This window comes from Hibiscus syriacus, unplaced genomic scaffold (assembly GCF_006381635.1).
Source record: "Hibiscus syriacus cultivar Baekdansim isolate YM2019G1 unplaced genomic scaffold, ASM638163v2 tig00012370_pilon, whole genome shotgun sequence".
Classification (NCBI taxonomy): domain Eukaryota; kingdom Viridiplantae; phylum Streptophyta; class Magnoliopsida; order Malvales; family Malvaceae; genus Hibiscus; species Hibiscus syriacus.
In genome coordinates, this window is record NW_024062270.1 from 1,189,953 (window position 1) to 1,206,072 (window position 16,120).

At 32.3% G+C, this 16,120-nt stretch overlaps 1 protein-coding gene across 1 annotated transcript; it reads left to right on the top strand.

Moving 5' to 3' along the window:
* Positions 1 to 6,608: 6,608 nt before the first annotated feature.
* On the top strand, positions 6,609 to 14,769 carry LOC120205302 (peroxisome biogenesis protein 5-like). Its single transcript, XM_039205215.1, is given in 17 exon segments — positions 6,609 to 6,761; positions 6,852 to 6,983; positions 7,090 to 7,222; positions 7,500 to 7,574; positions 7,577 to 7,692; positions 7,798 to 8,049; positions 8,492 to 8,614; positions 8,735 to 8,853; positions 8,855 to 8,888; positions 9,687 to 9,868; positions 10,405 to 10,651; positions 11,799 to 11,883; positions 11,966 to 12,075; positions 12,402 to 12,626; positions 13,763 to 13,828; positions 14,159 to 14,253; positions 14,346 to 14,769. Coding segments are annotated over 17 exon segments (2,199 nt in total). The 5' UTR covers positions 6,609 to 6,635; the 3' UTR covers positions 14,425 to 14,769.
* Positions 14,770 to 16,120: the final 1,351 nt, after the last annotated feature.

Sequence of the window (16,120 nt, forward strand, 5' to 3'; positions counted from 1 at the left end):
AAATGGCTTTCTTTTCTTCTCTCATCTTCACATGCACAGATATAATGTTATGTGGTGCCATATCGATATGCATATGCGAACATATGTATGTATATACATACACACATATATAAGGATATAATATGATGAAAACATAAAACAAATAGGATGTGGGTTAAAAGTGGGCTGAAGAAAAATAAATTGGACAAAAAAGGGTATTACAATATTGTGCTTTGAACTTCAAAGATCATCGTAACATTCAATACCCAGTCAGGACAGTTTGAAGTCGGATATCAATAGGGATGGGCACGAGACTTGAACCCGATGGTTTCTGACCCGACTCGACCTGGTCAGATTTTCAAAAAAAAATATGGGTTAGGTTGGGTTTTTTTGGCGGTTATGTTCAGGTCGGGTGGAGTTTGCATTTAGGGGAAAAAATATCATACCGGACTCGAAAAAATATTGTCACCTTATATATTAAGGATAATTACAATAATATTCCTCTATATATTATTTTTTTTAATTAAATACCTATTTTTATTGAATAAAAATAATATTTTTTAATAAATATATTATTTTAGGTTGGGTCGGGTTTGAATTTTATTTTAATAAGATGGTTCGGGGTCGGATTGAATGGAGGGTATTTTTCAGGTCGGGTTCAGGTGGAAGATGTATAATTTTCGGATCAGGTTGGGTTGATTGAAACCCGACCCGTACCTATCCCTAGATATCATATGTCATATTGATCATTGAAGTGATTTGAATTCGAACGATCCTAAAATCAAGCAACTCTATTTTTGCTTTCTTTAATTGATATCCATACATTAGTGACAGTATTTACATAAATAAAACATACAATGTAGTGATCACTCATCCTAATCCATGCTTGAAACTAAGCCAAGTAAGTAACATTTTGATATAGGGATGAATTCATGAATTTAAGTCATTCTCATGCTCAAGATATGATATCATTGATATTTACCAACTTAGGATTATGCATTTGAGTGTCATGCAAAAATTCAGCTCAATCGGATTTCAATTTCTACTTCAATTGCATAAACATGGCATATTAAGGACTAAGATGTAAATTTTTAAATAATTTCTATACTAATATGCATTTATTAATTTTCTAGCCCATACAAGAAAATAAATTTACTATGATTCAATACAACGTTCATACAAGCTCTATGCATATTCGTAGTTGAATCGAGTTTAAAATGCTTCTTGAATCTAAAAAAAAATTATTACTTATAGGGACTATATTGTAAAAAGTTAATCGAAATCGGCAATGAGTTGAAAATATTAGTTTTTTGTTTAATTATGAAATTAAAATAATTATAAATTCACCGTTAAAAACCTAACTTAATTAGATTTAAATTAAACACGCATCATTGAACTGGCAATCAAATTCTTTTTTTATTAATATAAAGTACTTATAAATGATAAAATATATTTTAAATACTTTCAATTGTTTGACAGTGAATATTAGTGCTCGAATCTGAACCTTTAAGGATAACAATTATCCTTTTAACTAATGAAATCGCTTGATTCGTACACACCACGTCACCACTTCTGTTACGTCATCAATTAAATCTAACGATTGGTGACCAAACGCAAACAATATGTAATATTATATACTAGTATGTTTTTTTCAAAAAATAATTAAATAATCAAAACAGATTTATAAGAATAAATGGGTGACCAAATGGATAGTTTACCCTAAATAAATCAATCTAGTTATTTCTTATATCAATTGGTTTAAATTAGTTTTTACTACTAAATAAATTAATTTAATCTATATTAGTTAAAAGAGAAAAACCAATATTTTATATATTTAACACTTATTATTTTAAAAACATAATTATAATTATTTTTTATTCACGATTTAACTCTAAAAAAATTCATTTGAAGTTTGATAAAAACATAGGGATGGCAGAATGACCCCCGACGGAAAACCCGAAACCCGGTCAAGTTCGAGTTGATCGGGTTTGAATGATATCGGGTCGGGTCGGGTGTCGGAAATTTTTTTGGGGGATTTTTTCGGGTCGGGTTCGAGGATGGGGCAAGGTATCCCCGCCATGCCCCGATTATATATATATATATAATATTTTATATTATTTATATTAATAAAATCATTTTTATCCAAAACTATTGCCCACAATTCTCAATCTATGAGGAACCCGGTATAGGAGTCAAATATTACACAAAAATGCTTAGGTCGAGCATTGCTCACCTAATAATGCACCGTAATGTTGAGGTCGGGTTTTACCCACCTTGTACACTGTAGTGTTTTGTACTGTGTCTTCGCTAGACACTTTGAGGCATGCACTATGTTCTTCTCTAGACACTCTAGTGCTATCTAATATGTAGCTGCTAGACTCGATGACATGCCATTAATACCACTGAACCTCAATATCATACTTGGGCATCTAGTTATTAATTAAATCATCCATGGCAACATATAACCATGAAACAAACATTAGGGCAGTTCATACCCAAAATAACATTCATGTCAAAATTTCATGTTGATAAAACAAGGTAAACTTATCACAAGTCTTTCCGATGATGTATAAAACATCTATGTACATGATGTATAAAACATTTATGTACAATGTCATGCATGTATTGCACTCACCTTAACATTTTATATAATCCATAATATGTGCCTCACTAATTGTCCACAATAAACCCTTTTCTATTTGACTTGTTTCGATAACAATTCGATAACAAATCAATCACAATCTGTATAAATCACAAATTCATAACGATACATATGTTAGTATTGTACTAACATAAACACATCCCATAACAACTCCATAATATACTTGGAACTCATTTTCTACCAAATATTTAACACTTAATAATTCCTTTTAACATTGGCACCAACTTTTCCAATTACATAAAATGGTTCTTCACCATTTTATCACTTAGATACATCATGATCAAATACTTTATCCTTTAAAACTACGTTTTCATGATTTTGCTCGATTTTGATTCGATTCAAGCATGAAATCAACTTTCAATCAACCTTTTAACATCTCTATAATCAAATCCCTAATCAACTCTCATCAGAACACAAAGTTCTCCAACTTATAATTTGGCCGAATTTTACATAATAATCTCTAGAAAGATTGAACATGTTTTAACCATAAATCAAGCTTGAAAATGAATCTACAACCTCTAAATCATCAAGATTTATCATCAATTTCATGAATCTCATCGTGAACATAAACCCTTGGATTTGGGATCTTAGAAATCCAGCAATATTAGAAAGAAATATTGGTATCAAATGATAGCGTTTTTCGCGTAGATCACTTTCCTATTTCACGGCATAACCCAAATTTCAAAGGAATCGACTCAAAAATGGAAAACAAATATTTTCCCCTTACCTTGATATAGCTCACGTCAATGGAGAAGAGATGAACACTCTGACATTAAATTTCAGATATTTTTCATGCTTATCTATATTTAATTTATCATTTAATGAATATTAAATTTATTAAATTGAGAAAATATCAATATACCCTTAATGAAACTTCATAATTACCATAAAACCAATATTCTTATCCTTATCATCTTCCAAATCATATCACCTTAACCTTATCTTCATCCATAAGTTAAATATGAACAAATAATATCTTAGTTTACCGATTTGCCCTTACAATTTTCTAAAAATTATAATTCAGTCACTTTAATCAAACGATTCAGATTAAACATGGAATTAAACCATTAAATATTATTTTTCAACATTTTAAAAATGTGAAAATAATATTTTTATTTTCTTATTTTCGTGACCATTTGTAATTTTTTAAAATTACACTTTGATCCCTAAACTTTTTAAAATTTATACTTTGGTCACCAAACTTTACCAAATTTATAATTTGATCGTTAAATAAATCTATTTATGGAATAAAATTCTTTTGGGGAAAATTACCACTTAATTCCTTAAACTTTTCCCAATTTTCTACTTTCACCTTCAAACTTTCAAAATTTTCATTTTGGTCATTATCTAAATTTTTGGGGTATTACAGAATACTTGACCCGTAGTTTTAATATATATATATTAGTTTAAATTATTTTTTCTATTTTAGGTTCTTAATATTTTTACTTAAAATTAAATTTATATCCTTAATTTTTTTCTTAGATTTGTATTATGTACTTTTAATTTTTAAAAATTTTCAAAGAAGTTTTTTATTAATTTTTTGATGTGAGATTCGAAAAAAAATAACGATCGATATTGTTATTTTTAATGTACTTTTGGAAATAAAATTTAATATATATATATATATACATACACACACACACACAAATATTATTTATCCAAAAACTAACTTCAAATTACTAATTTTTGTGTGTGAATTATATATTATGAATTTATAATTTTTTTTATTTTTATATGATTTTTAAAAGAATTTAAATTAAAAAAATATAAAGAAATATATTAAACGGGTCATAGGCCCACAAATATATTACTCGAATAATCAGATACAAGCGAAGATTTTGCGTTTGAAGTACTTGATTGGTATAAAGATCAACCGGAAAGAGCTTCAAATACAATTCCCAAAGCTGGAATATTTGGAGAAAGTAAACTGCCCTCAAATCGCTTTCTGCCCATGCGATTCAAGTGGAGTTTGGAAGAATAAAGAATCCAACCAAACCTAGAATTTGCCCAACACCATTGGTGAATGAATTCAAGGGTTGAGTGACCTAGGCCAAATGGACAAGAAATTGAATGCGAAGATTTAATAAACGAACGAACACGAATATATGTGTGTTTGGTTTGTTTATATTCACGAACAAGTTCGTTTATGAGCTCATTTATCAACTCGTTCATTTATGTTCATGAACAAACTCGTTTATCTGATTCTTTTTTTTCCTTTTATTTTTTTACATTTTAAATATTAGTGAAGATAAGGATTAAATAGAACATATGATAAACGTTGCATTTTAAACTATAAAGTTTAAGAAGTTTAAGCACCAATGGCATAATTTTATCATTTTCTTTAGTTTGCAAATGAAATTAAAAATCAAATATATAAATGAACAATAAACAAATACTAAAACAACGCTAAACGAACACTAAATATTTTTTTCATTTATGATTTTGATTTTTCAATATAAAAATTATTTGAATCGAATTAAATTGAATTAAGAAAAAAAAATCACCTAAAGTGTATACAAATTATTCTTATACTTTTACTTCCCTAATGCAATAATAGAGTCAATAAAGTGGTGCGGTGCATATCTTGATTCTTCATTAACTTGTATGTATTCCCCTTTTATATTTTACATATTATTATCGTCATAATCCTCGTTAATGTATTATGTTATGATTAATGGGGGATCATTTTGTTATTGAACAAAAAAGTTGGACCTACTTGTCGCTTGCCAGGCTGTCGTTATGTTATTCCTATCACATAAATATTAATATAATATATTATTTGACAATTTATTTATTTTATTAGAATTATTAAAATTCGAATATGTGACATCTAAAAATAATATCAATTTTTTTAATCACTGAAATAAATTAATCACCGTCTGCTTCTAATAGGCTAAATTTGACATTTGCTAGATATCTTCGGCAAAATTAGCATAATTATTTTTTAGGATAAAGTATACAAATAGTCCTCAAACTTTTAGGGTATTTGTATCTTGATCACCTAACTTTTGAAACTTACAATACAGTCATCGAACTTTAAGTTTATTTTCAGTAAGGTCCTTGACGTTTCCTCTCGTTAGTTTTATCTGATGTAATACTTAACTCCCGTTAATCCCCTTTTTTGAATAAGCTAAGATGATTAAAAAATAATATATGTTCTAAATACTTTTAATTATTTGACAATGAATGTTCAATCATTATGCTACAATCGCTGGTGCTTGAACCCATGACCTCTGAGAACAACAACAATTCCTTTAACCATTGAGGTAAATTGGTTTATATTTCTTTAACCACTGAGGTAAATTGATTTATGTCCGTTAATCCTCCTTCTTCTTCTTAATAGTAAGGGTAGTATGTTCTATGTTTTACAAAGCAATGCTCCGTTGATTTTACAAAAGATAAGAAGAAGATGATGATGAGTTAACAAGAATGAGAGTTAAGTGTAACGTCAGATAAAACTAACGGGAGATAACGTCAAGGACCTTACTGAAAATGAACTAAAAGTTTGATAACTGTATTGAGGTAACGTCAAGGACCTTACTGAAAATGAAATAAAAGTTCGATAATTGTATTATAAATTTCAAAAGTTAGGATGATCAAAATGCAAGCACCCTAAGATTTTAAAGACTATTTATATACTTTATTCTTATTTTTAAAACTATATATATATATTATATTTTAACCCATAGATGAATTCTATCATATAATATAATTTTATTTTAATTTCTGATGTTATTTATAGATATGGGAGAATTGGTTGAATCGCATCGCACCCCTCACACCACACGGCAGCTATCAGGACAAGTTTTATTATTATTATTATTATTATTATTATTATTAGGATAGAACACAAGGTAGAGGCGAAGACCAGACAAAATAACAGAACCGAACCGACGGTGACTCCCTCATCCTAATCCTTTTATTTTTAGATATTTAATTTATTTTTCTTTAATTCTTTCTCACTTTCCGATCAATCAGAGAAGGGGGAAACAAGATGTCGATGCGCGAACTAGTAACCGGAGGAACTGCTTGTGCCGTTCCGGGCTCTTCTTCCTCTTCCTCCTCCAATCCTCTTGGTGCTCTCGCCAACGCTCTTATCGGTTCTTCTTCCAAGAACCAGGTCCCTTTCTTTTTTATCCTTATCTTTATTAGTTTATTCATGTCTTGTTTATCCTAATTTCGATGAATTTTATTATCGTGTTCTGAGCAGGGAGTACTGAAGGAGATTCCTAACAATTCAGCCGCTGCTCCCCACTCCCAATTCTATTCACACACCGGTGATCCCGTTGCTGCTCTTCCTGGTTCTGAGCTCGATCGCCCCTTTCTCCAATCTAATGCCCAGGTTCCTTTCAATCTTTAATAGTTCTTCTAATGAAAAATGAAAACTAATTTGGAATACAAGTTTCCGTTGACTTAAATTATTAAATGTTAAAAAAAAACCCCTTCAGGGCTCTGAGTTCATCAGAGGCTTCCGCGCTTCCGACGCCAATGGATTCGCGGATGCATGGGATGAGATACAGCGTCAACCTCCCTTTGATCCTGTTGCTGGTCCAGCTCCACCGGTTCAACCCTCTCTTGATGGTATCGATCTTTTTCATCTTCGTTACATTGTTTGTATTGTTTTCCTTTCTTTTGGAGGGTGTAAAGAACAAACAAAATGATTCTAGTTTTCTTGTCTCACATTTTCTGTTGGTTACTCTTTAAACTGTGCAAGTGTGTTTAAAATTCGGGTATGCTCAATATATATGCTTCAAAAGCAGCTCAACTAAGGATTTCAACTTCTCTGCCATTAAACGTCAAGAAAATTGATCTTTCTACATGCTATTCCTTACTCACTACCCTTTTTACTGTACTTCAGGACCACCTCAGAGGGTGTTGTCAAGCTTTTTGCACTCCTTTGTCGACAGTAGCCGAAGTGGAATTCCTTTACATCCCACCCACTTCCTCTGTTAGGATTGTCTCAAGGTGATAAACAGTGCATACGTGATCGTAGCAGCATAATGGCCCGTCACATTTTTTCTGATAGGAGTGAAGAATTCATCAATTCTCAGGTTTTCTGTCCTTTGTTTGTTTGGCCCTATATGGTGTTATCTGTTACGAAATTACACTTATGATTTGATACCTCGTTTCACTTTTTGCTTGTAATTTGTTTCCAGGTGAATGCACTCTTGAGTTCCTTGGAAATAGAAAATGATATACATGCCAGGGGATCCATGCCTGGGAGGTTTAGAGAGCTGGAGGACTACTGGAATGAATCCCAAGGTGTCATGAAGCCTGTTGCTCATCCTGCAGATGGATGGGTTACTGAATTCAGCCAAAACAGAATACACCATGGTGGTCCGGATGCCTGGGCTCGCTCGTTTGAACAACAGCATGGTGCTGGTGGTTGGGCCTCTGAATTTGAGCAGGTAGGAAAGCGGCTTCTCCTTTACAATAAATGAAACCTGGTTATCAATTTTTTTGGAGTGAATGGATGATATTGTAGCTTGCTTGAATGCAAGGATCGGTTTTTGTAGCAACATAAACTTGGTGCTTCTAGGTGAAGCTGATAGGCAGGTTCTTTCATTAACCAAATTAAAATCTCTTCCTAAAGGGGTATATTGTTGGTTGTCAATTACTGAGTTACTATAAAACACATTATGGTCTTCATCCTCATGGCCATCCTATTTCCTATCTTCTGGACTATTTTCTGTCTTTTTTGTTCTGTTGCAGATGGTTATATGTTTCTATTTGACTTTAGCTTTCCTTTTCTTTTTGCTACTATATTGTGCTTTGAGTAGTCTTTGTTTGCGTGTCATCTTTAGCCTGCTTTCCTTTTATAACACAATTAATGAGCTATATAACATACAGGAACAAGCTCAGTTAACATCTGCAGATCAAATGAGAGGGGTAAATATGGGAAATTTGGCTGCAATTCAGCAGACTAGAATGCTTGCACATACACTCTCTCAAAATGGTGATCCTAAGTTTCAGGTTATTTAAAGCTGTTTGGCTAAAATACATGCAATGTCTTAAGTAGCTCTTAATAATATGATCATTGCCAAGCATTAGTGAATATATGCACTTATGTTCTTTATTTTTTGGGGCATTCAGAATTCAAAATTTCTTCAATTTTTATCAAAGATGAGTCGTGGTGAACTTATTATTGACGATAATCAGGTCAAATCAGCATCAGAGAACTGGGCAACAGAATATCAGCAACAGTACAACGGGGGTTTCTTGGGCTGATGAATTTGCTCAAAATGAGGCAAGTAAAGTTCTTGTGGAAGCTCAAAAAGTTTTTAGATTAATATTTCCTGTTAATCAGTAACAAATTCCTTTCGGTAGTTTCCTCCTTTTTTTTCTACATTTTTGCCCTTATATAGACCAAAATGGGACTACCATCACCATCCTTAGCTACTAATCTCATTCATCAGCCTAGATGGTTGAAAAATGGTTTGATTAATTGAGAATGTCCAAATGTTAATGGTGGTTTGGTTAGTACTATTATCGATATATCTACTATAATTTAGCAAATAGTGTAAATGAGTAAATGACTGATGATTTTTATTATAACATCTTTTCTGTTTAACTTTTAAATCAACCAAACCTCAAAATCGTATTCAATATTATCTATGTTTGTTATTTTACTCGCCATTTTGGTGGTTCTTAAGATTTCTATAGACCTAACTAACAGATAATCATGTTTGCTACTAAATTGAGCTGTGAGAGTTTTTAATTATAATAAGTTAGAAGACAAACTGTCACTGATGCTTGTTATAATTGTATATCCTAGTTTAGTGTTAAACCAGCTAAAAACATCTTAATTTGTTTGAAAATATGCTACTCTGTTTGGAGGTTCTTTGGTTTTATTCATCCTGACCAATGAGAGTTTGTTACTGTAAAAGAACAACTAGGGTCTCTTGACTTGTTATTTGTGACGTAAACTGTGACTGATCATTTTGCTTATTATATATCGAGACTCTTGAACCATTTAAACCTCTTATTTTTATTTGAAATAATCTAGTTTCGTTTTATTAAAAGTTCTTGATTTGATGGTTCTTAGGTTTTCCGCGGACCGGACCAATGGGCCAATGAATTTAGTGCTGAAAGACTGCAGCAAGAGCCTGTTGATGATCAATGGGTAAATGAATTCTCAAAGTTGCATGTTGATGACTGGGCAGAAGAATTTGGGCGTCAAGTTGGAGAGGGGGCTTTGGGAGATGACTGGGCAAATTCATATGATGAGTGAGTCTGGTAGCCTTGAAGAAAGTTATTTTATAACCTCTCTAGTTGGCTATGATTTTATTTTGTTTAGTTATGACCTTTTGAAAGCCTCTTGCATCATTTATTTTTTAGATTGAAATCTAGGATAGAGTTCTAATGGATATTCTATTGACCTAAAGGCCAATTTGGAATTGCAGGGTCATATGATAGCCATTAGAACGGAATCATTTTCTTTCATGGAAAATCTAGCTTTCTTCTACAAAGTTCTTAAATTGCCAGTAATTAAACAAATATATGGAGTGTGAATTAATTGTTTGGCTTGTAACGTATGACTTTAGATCACATCTATTGCATAGTGTTCTCATTGATTTCAATCTACAGCATTATGTTTCCTTCCCAGATGTCATCAATGATAAATTTCTAATTAATGTTTAATTTATGGTTACTGAGAATGCCCTAAATATCTTGTTAACTTGATGAGTTTATCAAGTTGTGGGAAGTTTGAACTCCCTTTCTATATGTTTGTGATGTTATGTTTTGGTTGTGAAAACTTGTAGGTTTATTAATGAGCAAATAGTTGCCAAGCAGCGGTCAGACGCTTCAAGGGGTGTCTATGTATTTTCTGATATGAATCCTTATGTTGGCCATCCAAATCCTTTAAAAGAAGGTCAAGATCTATTTAGAAAAGGGCTTTTGAGTGAAGCAGTGCTTGCTCTAGAGGCTGAAGTTATGAAAAATCCTGAGAATGCTGAAGGTTGGAGATTGCTAGGAATAACCCATGCTGAAAATGATGACGACCAACAAGTAATCCTCTTTACTCTAGTTTGTTAGAGTTGGATAGTTTATGTGTATTCTTACACCAAAAGATATTGTTTTTGTTTTCTTTAGCACTGCAAGTATTTCTATTAAGAAATGTGACTGCTTGTCTACTTCAAACATCTGTTCAGCATCTCTGGTTATGATTCTTTCCCTCGAAAAGTTGACCATATGCCTTCTTATTCCACCTGAATCAACATTATTTTGAAGCTTGTCTTACGCCCTGTGAATGCCATCATATATTAGGAAACAGAACAATCGTTTGGTGTAGCACTTTTTGTTTTATTGCTGGCTTATTACAGCCACTTTAGTTTGCCATGCAATGTTCATTTCTTATTTACGGTAACTTATACTGAAAAGGGATAAAAGGAGCTATTTTTCATTTAACCATCCAAGTTTGCAGTATGGTTGGTATCTTAGTGGCCTGAGGAGACGCAGGATTTTATATCATTATAATATTTATTTCAGTTTTAGTAAATATTATAGATATTTTGGATGACTAGGATTATAAGTTTCCTTTATGTTCTAAGTTTAGGCCTAGGATTAAATTATCTTTTTAACCCTAGTATAAAGAAGCTGTAAAAATTTTACAGCCAAAACTTATCATTATTAATTTCTTTAAACTAAAAGAAAACCGGAGGTTACCTTTAAGTTTTTCTTGAGTTCCATCTTCTTTCCTACTCGTGTGTTCAGCCTGATTTCTTTTTATTACTTTTTTTTTCTTCTTACCCACATCATGAGGTTTAAGTCTTGAGTACTAGATCATAAGGTCGCACTCTTTGCCATGTTGCTATTGTTCTGGATCTAACCTATTATCTTTTGTTGCTTCATGAAGTTTTAGCATATTAATATTTGCTTATCATTGAACCATGTGAAAACCTTTTTGGCTGGATTTAAATTAATTTGAATGGCTGAGGTTTCTGAAACTATGTTTATTTTCAAGCCCGTGAAGTGTAATGTTTTTGCATTTATTGCAAATTGTTTTGGATGATTAATGTGTCCACATGCCATTATCTTGAGACTTTTATGGATTATATAAGACTGTTCATATTTTTTATTGTTTATTACCACATCTGAAGTGTTACATGGCCTCTGTACAAAAAAATGTATGAACTTACTAGTTATCTCTGTACAGGCTATTGCTGCAATGATGCGGGCTCAGGAAGCCGATCCTACCAATCTGGAAGTGCTTCTTTCTCTTGGTGTGAGTCATACAAATGGTTAGTGAATGCTAATCTCCTTTATATAAGATGAATATAGAAATATGGAGTGTCAAACAAATAACACTGTTTAAAAATTCAGAATTGGAACAGAGTGCGGCTTTAAAGTATCTGTATGGATGGTTATGTCATCACCCAAAGTACGGTACTCTTGCTCCACCAGAGCTCACCGATTCTTTGTATTATGCTGATGTAAGTGCACTTTTATAGTTCTTTCATTCTGTTTTTATTTGCCTTTTGCCTTTTGGAACAATGCCTTGATATATAGCAATCCAGGTTTAGTTTAAGTTGCTTCCACTAATGTTACTGTGGGACACTTTTCTTCTTTTTTGAATGCTGTGGATTACAAGAATGCTGTTTTGCATTTGATTTCCACAACTGCAGTGCAGTATTTTAGAATTTGAGATGGTGACAGGAGATAAGTTTCCTTGAGACCACAAGAAGCTTATCCTTCCATTACATTTTGGAAAAAAAATCGTTATATTCTGGTCTCCATCAGAGCATTTTCTTCCATACAGGTTGCTAGATTATTCAATGAAGCTGCTCAGATGTCTCCTGAAGATGCTGATGTGCACATTGTCCTTGGTGTTCTGTATAATTTGTCAAGAGAATATGACAAGGCCATTGCGGCTTTCAAAACTGCTTTGAAACTTAAGCCTAATGATTATTCTCTTTGGAACAAGCTTGGTGCAACACAAGCCAACAGCGTGCAGAGTGCTGATGCAATATTAGCTTATCAGCAGGTACTCCTTTCATTATTACCCTTTGAAAAGTGTTGGCTGATCAGAATGCCACAAGTTATGTTAATTTCAAAAGTATCTTTTTATAAAAAAAATTACTCTTTGTCCTAAAATTTGGGGTGTTCTTTACTAGTTAGAATATTTGTAGTATGTATAAAATTTGGAATATGCTAGTATTAGGATTTTACTAGGGAGCAATTTATATGGTTTGTTGCCCACCCTTATGCATTTTAAGGCCAGAGTAAACAATGAATTATGAAGGTGTCAACAATGTTGCCGAGGGGGCAAACTAAAGTGTAGGTGCCTGAACCATTTGAGGTGCAAGGCATAAAATTGCGCTTTATAAAGTAAGGTGGATGTGTTCAAATTTGTGCTTTTTATGTGCCTAGGGGGATTTCCGCTTCTATGTCCTTACAAAATAGTGTGCCTAGGACCAGGCTTGTGCTTAAAATTGAAAAGGATTGTGGCACTTTTATTATTTGGTGCTAAGGTGCAATACCTAGGAACTTGCATTCAAAGTGGGTGTCATATCCTATGTTAATTGGACTCGTTTGCGAGTGTTGGATACGAGTAAGCATTCGACATGGGTATGGTTAGATATTTCCTAGGTTTTCGTTGTCTTTGGATTTTGGAGGATCCTTAGAGATGAACATGGCTGAACTTGTATGGGTGGCATTATCTTTTCCTCCGTTTCTATCCTTTCTTAATTTTCAATGGTAACGTGATGCATTGGTGTGTTATACAGCTCTCTTATAGGGTGGCATTATTTGCTTGCTTCATCTTTCTAACCTTAGGCTGCTAAAAGGATTCTCCAAATATTCTGTTGCACCTAGTTAGACTTTGGAAGACAACTATTAACCTCCAATGTAATTAGTTATTTGATATGCTGAAGCTATTCATTAATTTAAATGATTTGCTCATGTGCTTCCTTAATTTGAATATATTCTTGATCATCATCTATTTCAAAATGCGTTATTAATGCTTTTAGATCTTGCACACGAAGTTTAATTTATTTAGCCTCCATCACTGAGATCGTGTCCATTTGAAATTATTTGGTGATAAACTTCCCTTTCCCTGTGGAGCCCTTATCTTTTAAGCATTATTGAATTTAGCCTTTTGGTCTATCTCTTGATCTTCAGGCACTAGATTTGAAGCCAAACTATGTTCGTGCTTGGGCAAACATGGGTATCAGTTATGCCAACCAGGTTTGTTATATGCCTGCACTCTCCTCTCATGGTCGTGGCATCCATGAAATAGCAACCGCATTTCTTATTTTATGTCTTCATTTCATTTTTGTATGTTTATGAGATGGTAAATCCTTCTAAATGAAAGTTTACTAGCAACTCAGGTTTGACTAATTTCCTAGGCTACATTAAAAAAATAAACTTCATTCGTTAAGTATTATTATCGGTCATTAAAATTTTCCCATGGAGGAAAAAACCATTTGGTTTTAATCCATCTAGATATTCCTTTTATCGCTTGAGGGCAACAATACAGTTTATCTGATTTGAACCTGTAAACAAATTTGCTTCCAGGGTATGTACGAGGAGTCGATCCGATACTATGTTCGAGCACTGGCAATGAATCCCAAGGCTGATAATGCCTGGCAATATCTAAGAATATCTTTGAGGTATCATTCCGGAGCAGAGAATATGTGGTCTTGTAATCATGCGAGAACTAGTTCCACTTACGTATCTCCACTTTTTGCTTCCGTTCTTGCAGCTGTGCTTCGCGGAATGACATGGTAGAAGCTTGTGATTCCAGGAATCTAGAGGTTTTACAGAAGGAGTTTCCTCTATAATTTGAACGTGGTTTCGAATTTTTAAGTAGGATGGGCATCAACCGATGTACACCCCCGACAGGCTGCGGCTAGATACATGCCGGTCCTCATCTTGAGTTCATTTAATTGAAAATGGTACATGGTATTTTTTTTTTTTGGGGGGGGGTAACAAATAGCATAGCAATCTTTTTATTTTATTTAAGGATCAACATCATGTAATAAGATGATATAGTAGTATGTAATTTTGGTAAATGAGATTTGAAGATATAGCAATAAGCTTTAATTCTCACTTAAATGTAATTGATCATGGTTGTAAAATGTTAGGCTGACGCATCATCTTTTATCTATGGAGCATGTTCACATCCACCATTTTTAGTTGCTGGTTCAGGCGATCAAAACTTTGTTCATGAATTAACCCACTCCCGTAGCAGTTATGGACGCATTGTTCTTTACATTTAATATTAAACTCAAAAGATATTAAACGTTATAAAAATCAAGTGGTTTATGTGGTAAAAGGAATTGTTGTTATTTCTTGAGAAATTGGGTTCGAATATTATATATATTAGGGGTGTGAGTGTTTAATGTTGAAATATTCAAAGTTATCTTTGAACAGATATTATCTTGTACTTATGTCGTATTAATAAGAAAAATATTAAATGTTTAAATATATTCAATCATCCGGTATTTTTCATATTACATAGATAATGATATTAGTTGAATTAAAAATAGCTTTTATTGTTTAATTTTAATTTTACCCAAAGAAGAGAAGGTGAGATGAAGTGGTGTGCTCCTAATAGGTCGAATTTTTTGATTTGAAAAAAAAATTATGAAATAAATGATCTTTTTCGAAATTGTATTCATATATTTGATTCACGAAAAAAATAATTATTAGGTAATAACTTATTATCAATACTATCATTTTTGGGTTAAAATGGTAGGAATTTCATTACCTCCAAATTCTTAAGTAATGAATAATTTCCACCATTTAAATACAAATACCCTTGAAATAATAACTTTTTTTTATAAAAATCATTATCAATTCTTATTCTTCGTGTTTTATTCAAAACTATAAACTTAATAATAATAATAATATACAAAGAGTTTAATTTAGTAAAATATTGATAAATTTGAGTAATCAAAATTATTTTATATTTTAAATATTTAGTATACTAGTTATTTTATAATTTTATGAGGTAAAAATATTATTATTGTAAAAATGTAGTTATTTAAAATAATAATTATTTTTGAGTTATTAAAAAATAGATTTTATAGATTAAAAAATAATATATTTATCCACTCGAGATCATACTATTATTTTTGTATTATATTATATTTTATATAAATAAATATAAGAGAAAATAACCTCAGTGACCAAAAATACCTTATAATATACGATTTTGACCAACTTTTTTTAGATTTGCCAAAATGACCAACTAAATCGCAATGCGATCGATAATTCGCAATGCGATCTCCAGTATCGCAAATCTGTTTCCAGATTTGCAACGCGAACTTCGACTATCGCATTGCGATTTACATATTCGCATTGCGATAGCCCAAGTTCGCGTTGCGATTTATTCCAAGTTCGTTGCGATAGTCCAAAATCTCAACGACGGTATTGCATTTGTTTCTTAAGAATTTTCTCTAAAAAGATAGTATTCGCGCGGACGTGTCGAAGACACGTATTACCACGACCACGACCACGACCCGAGACGAGACG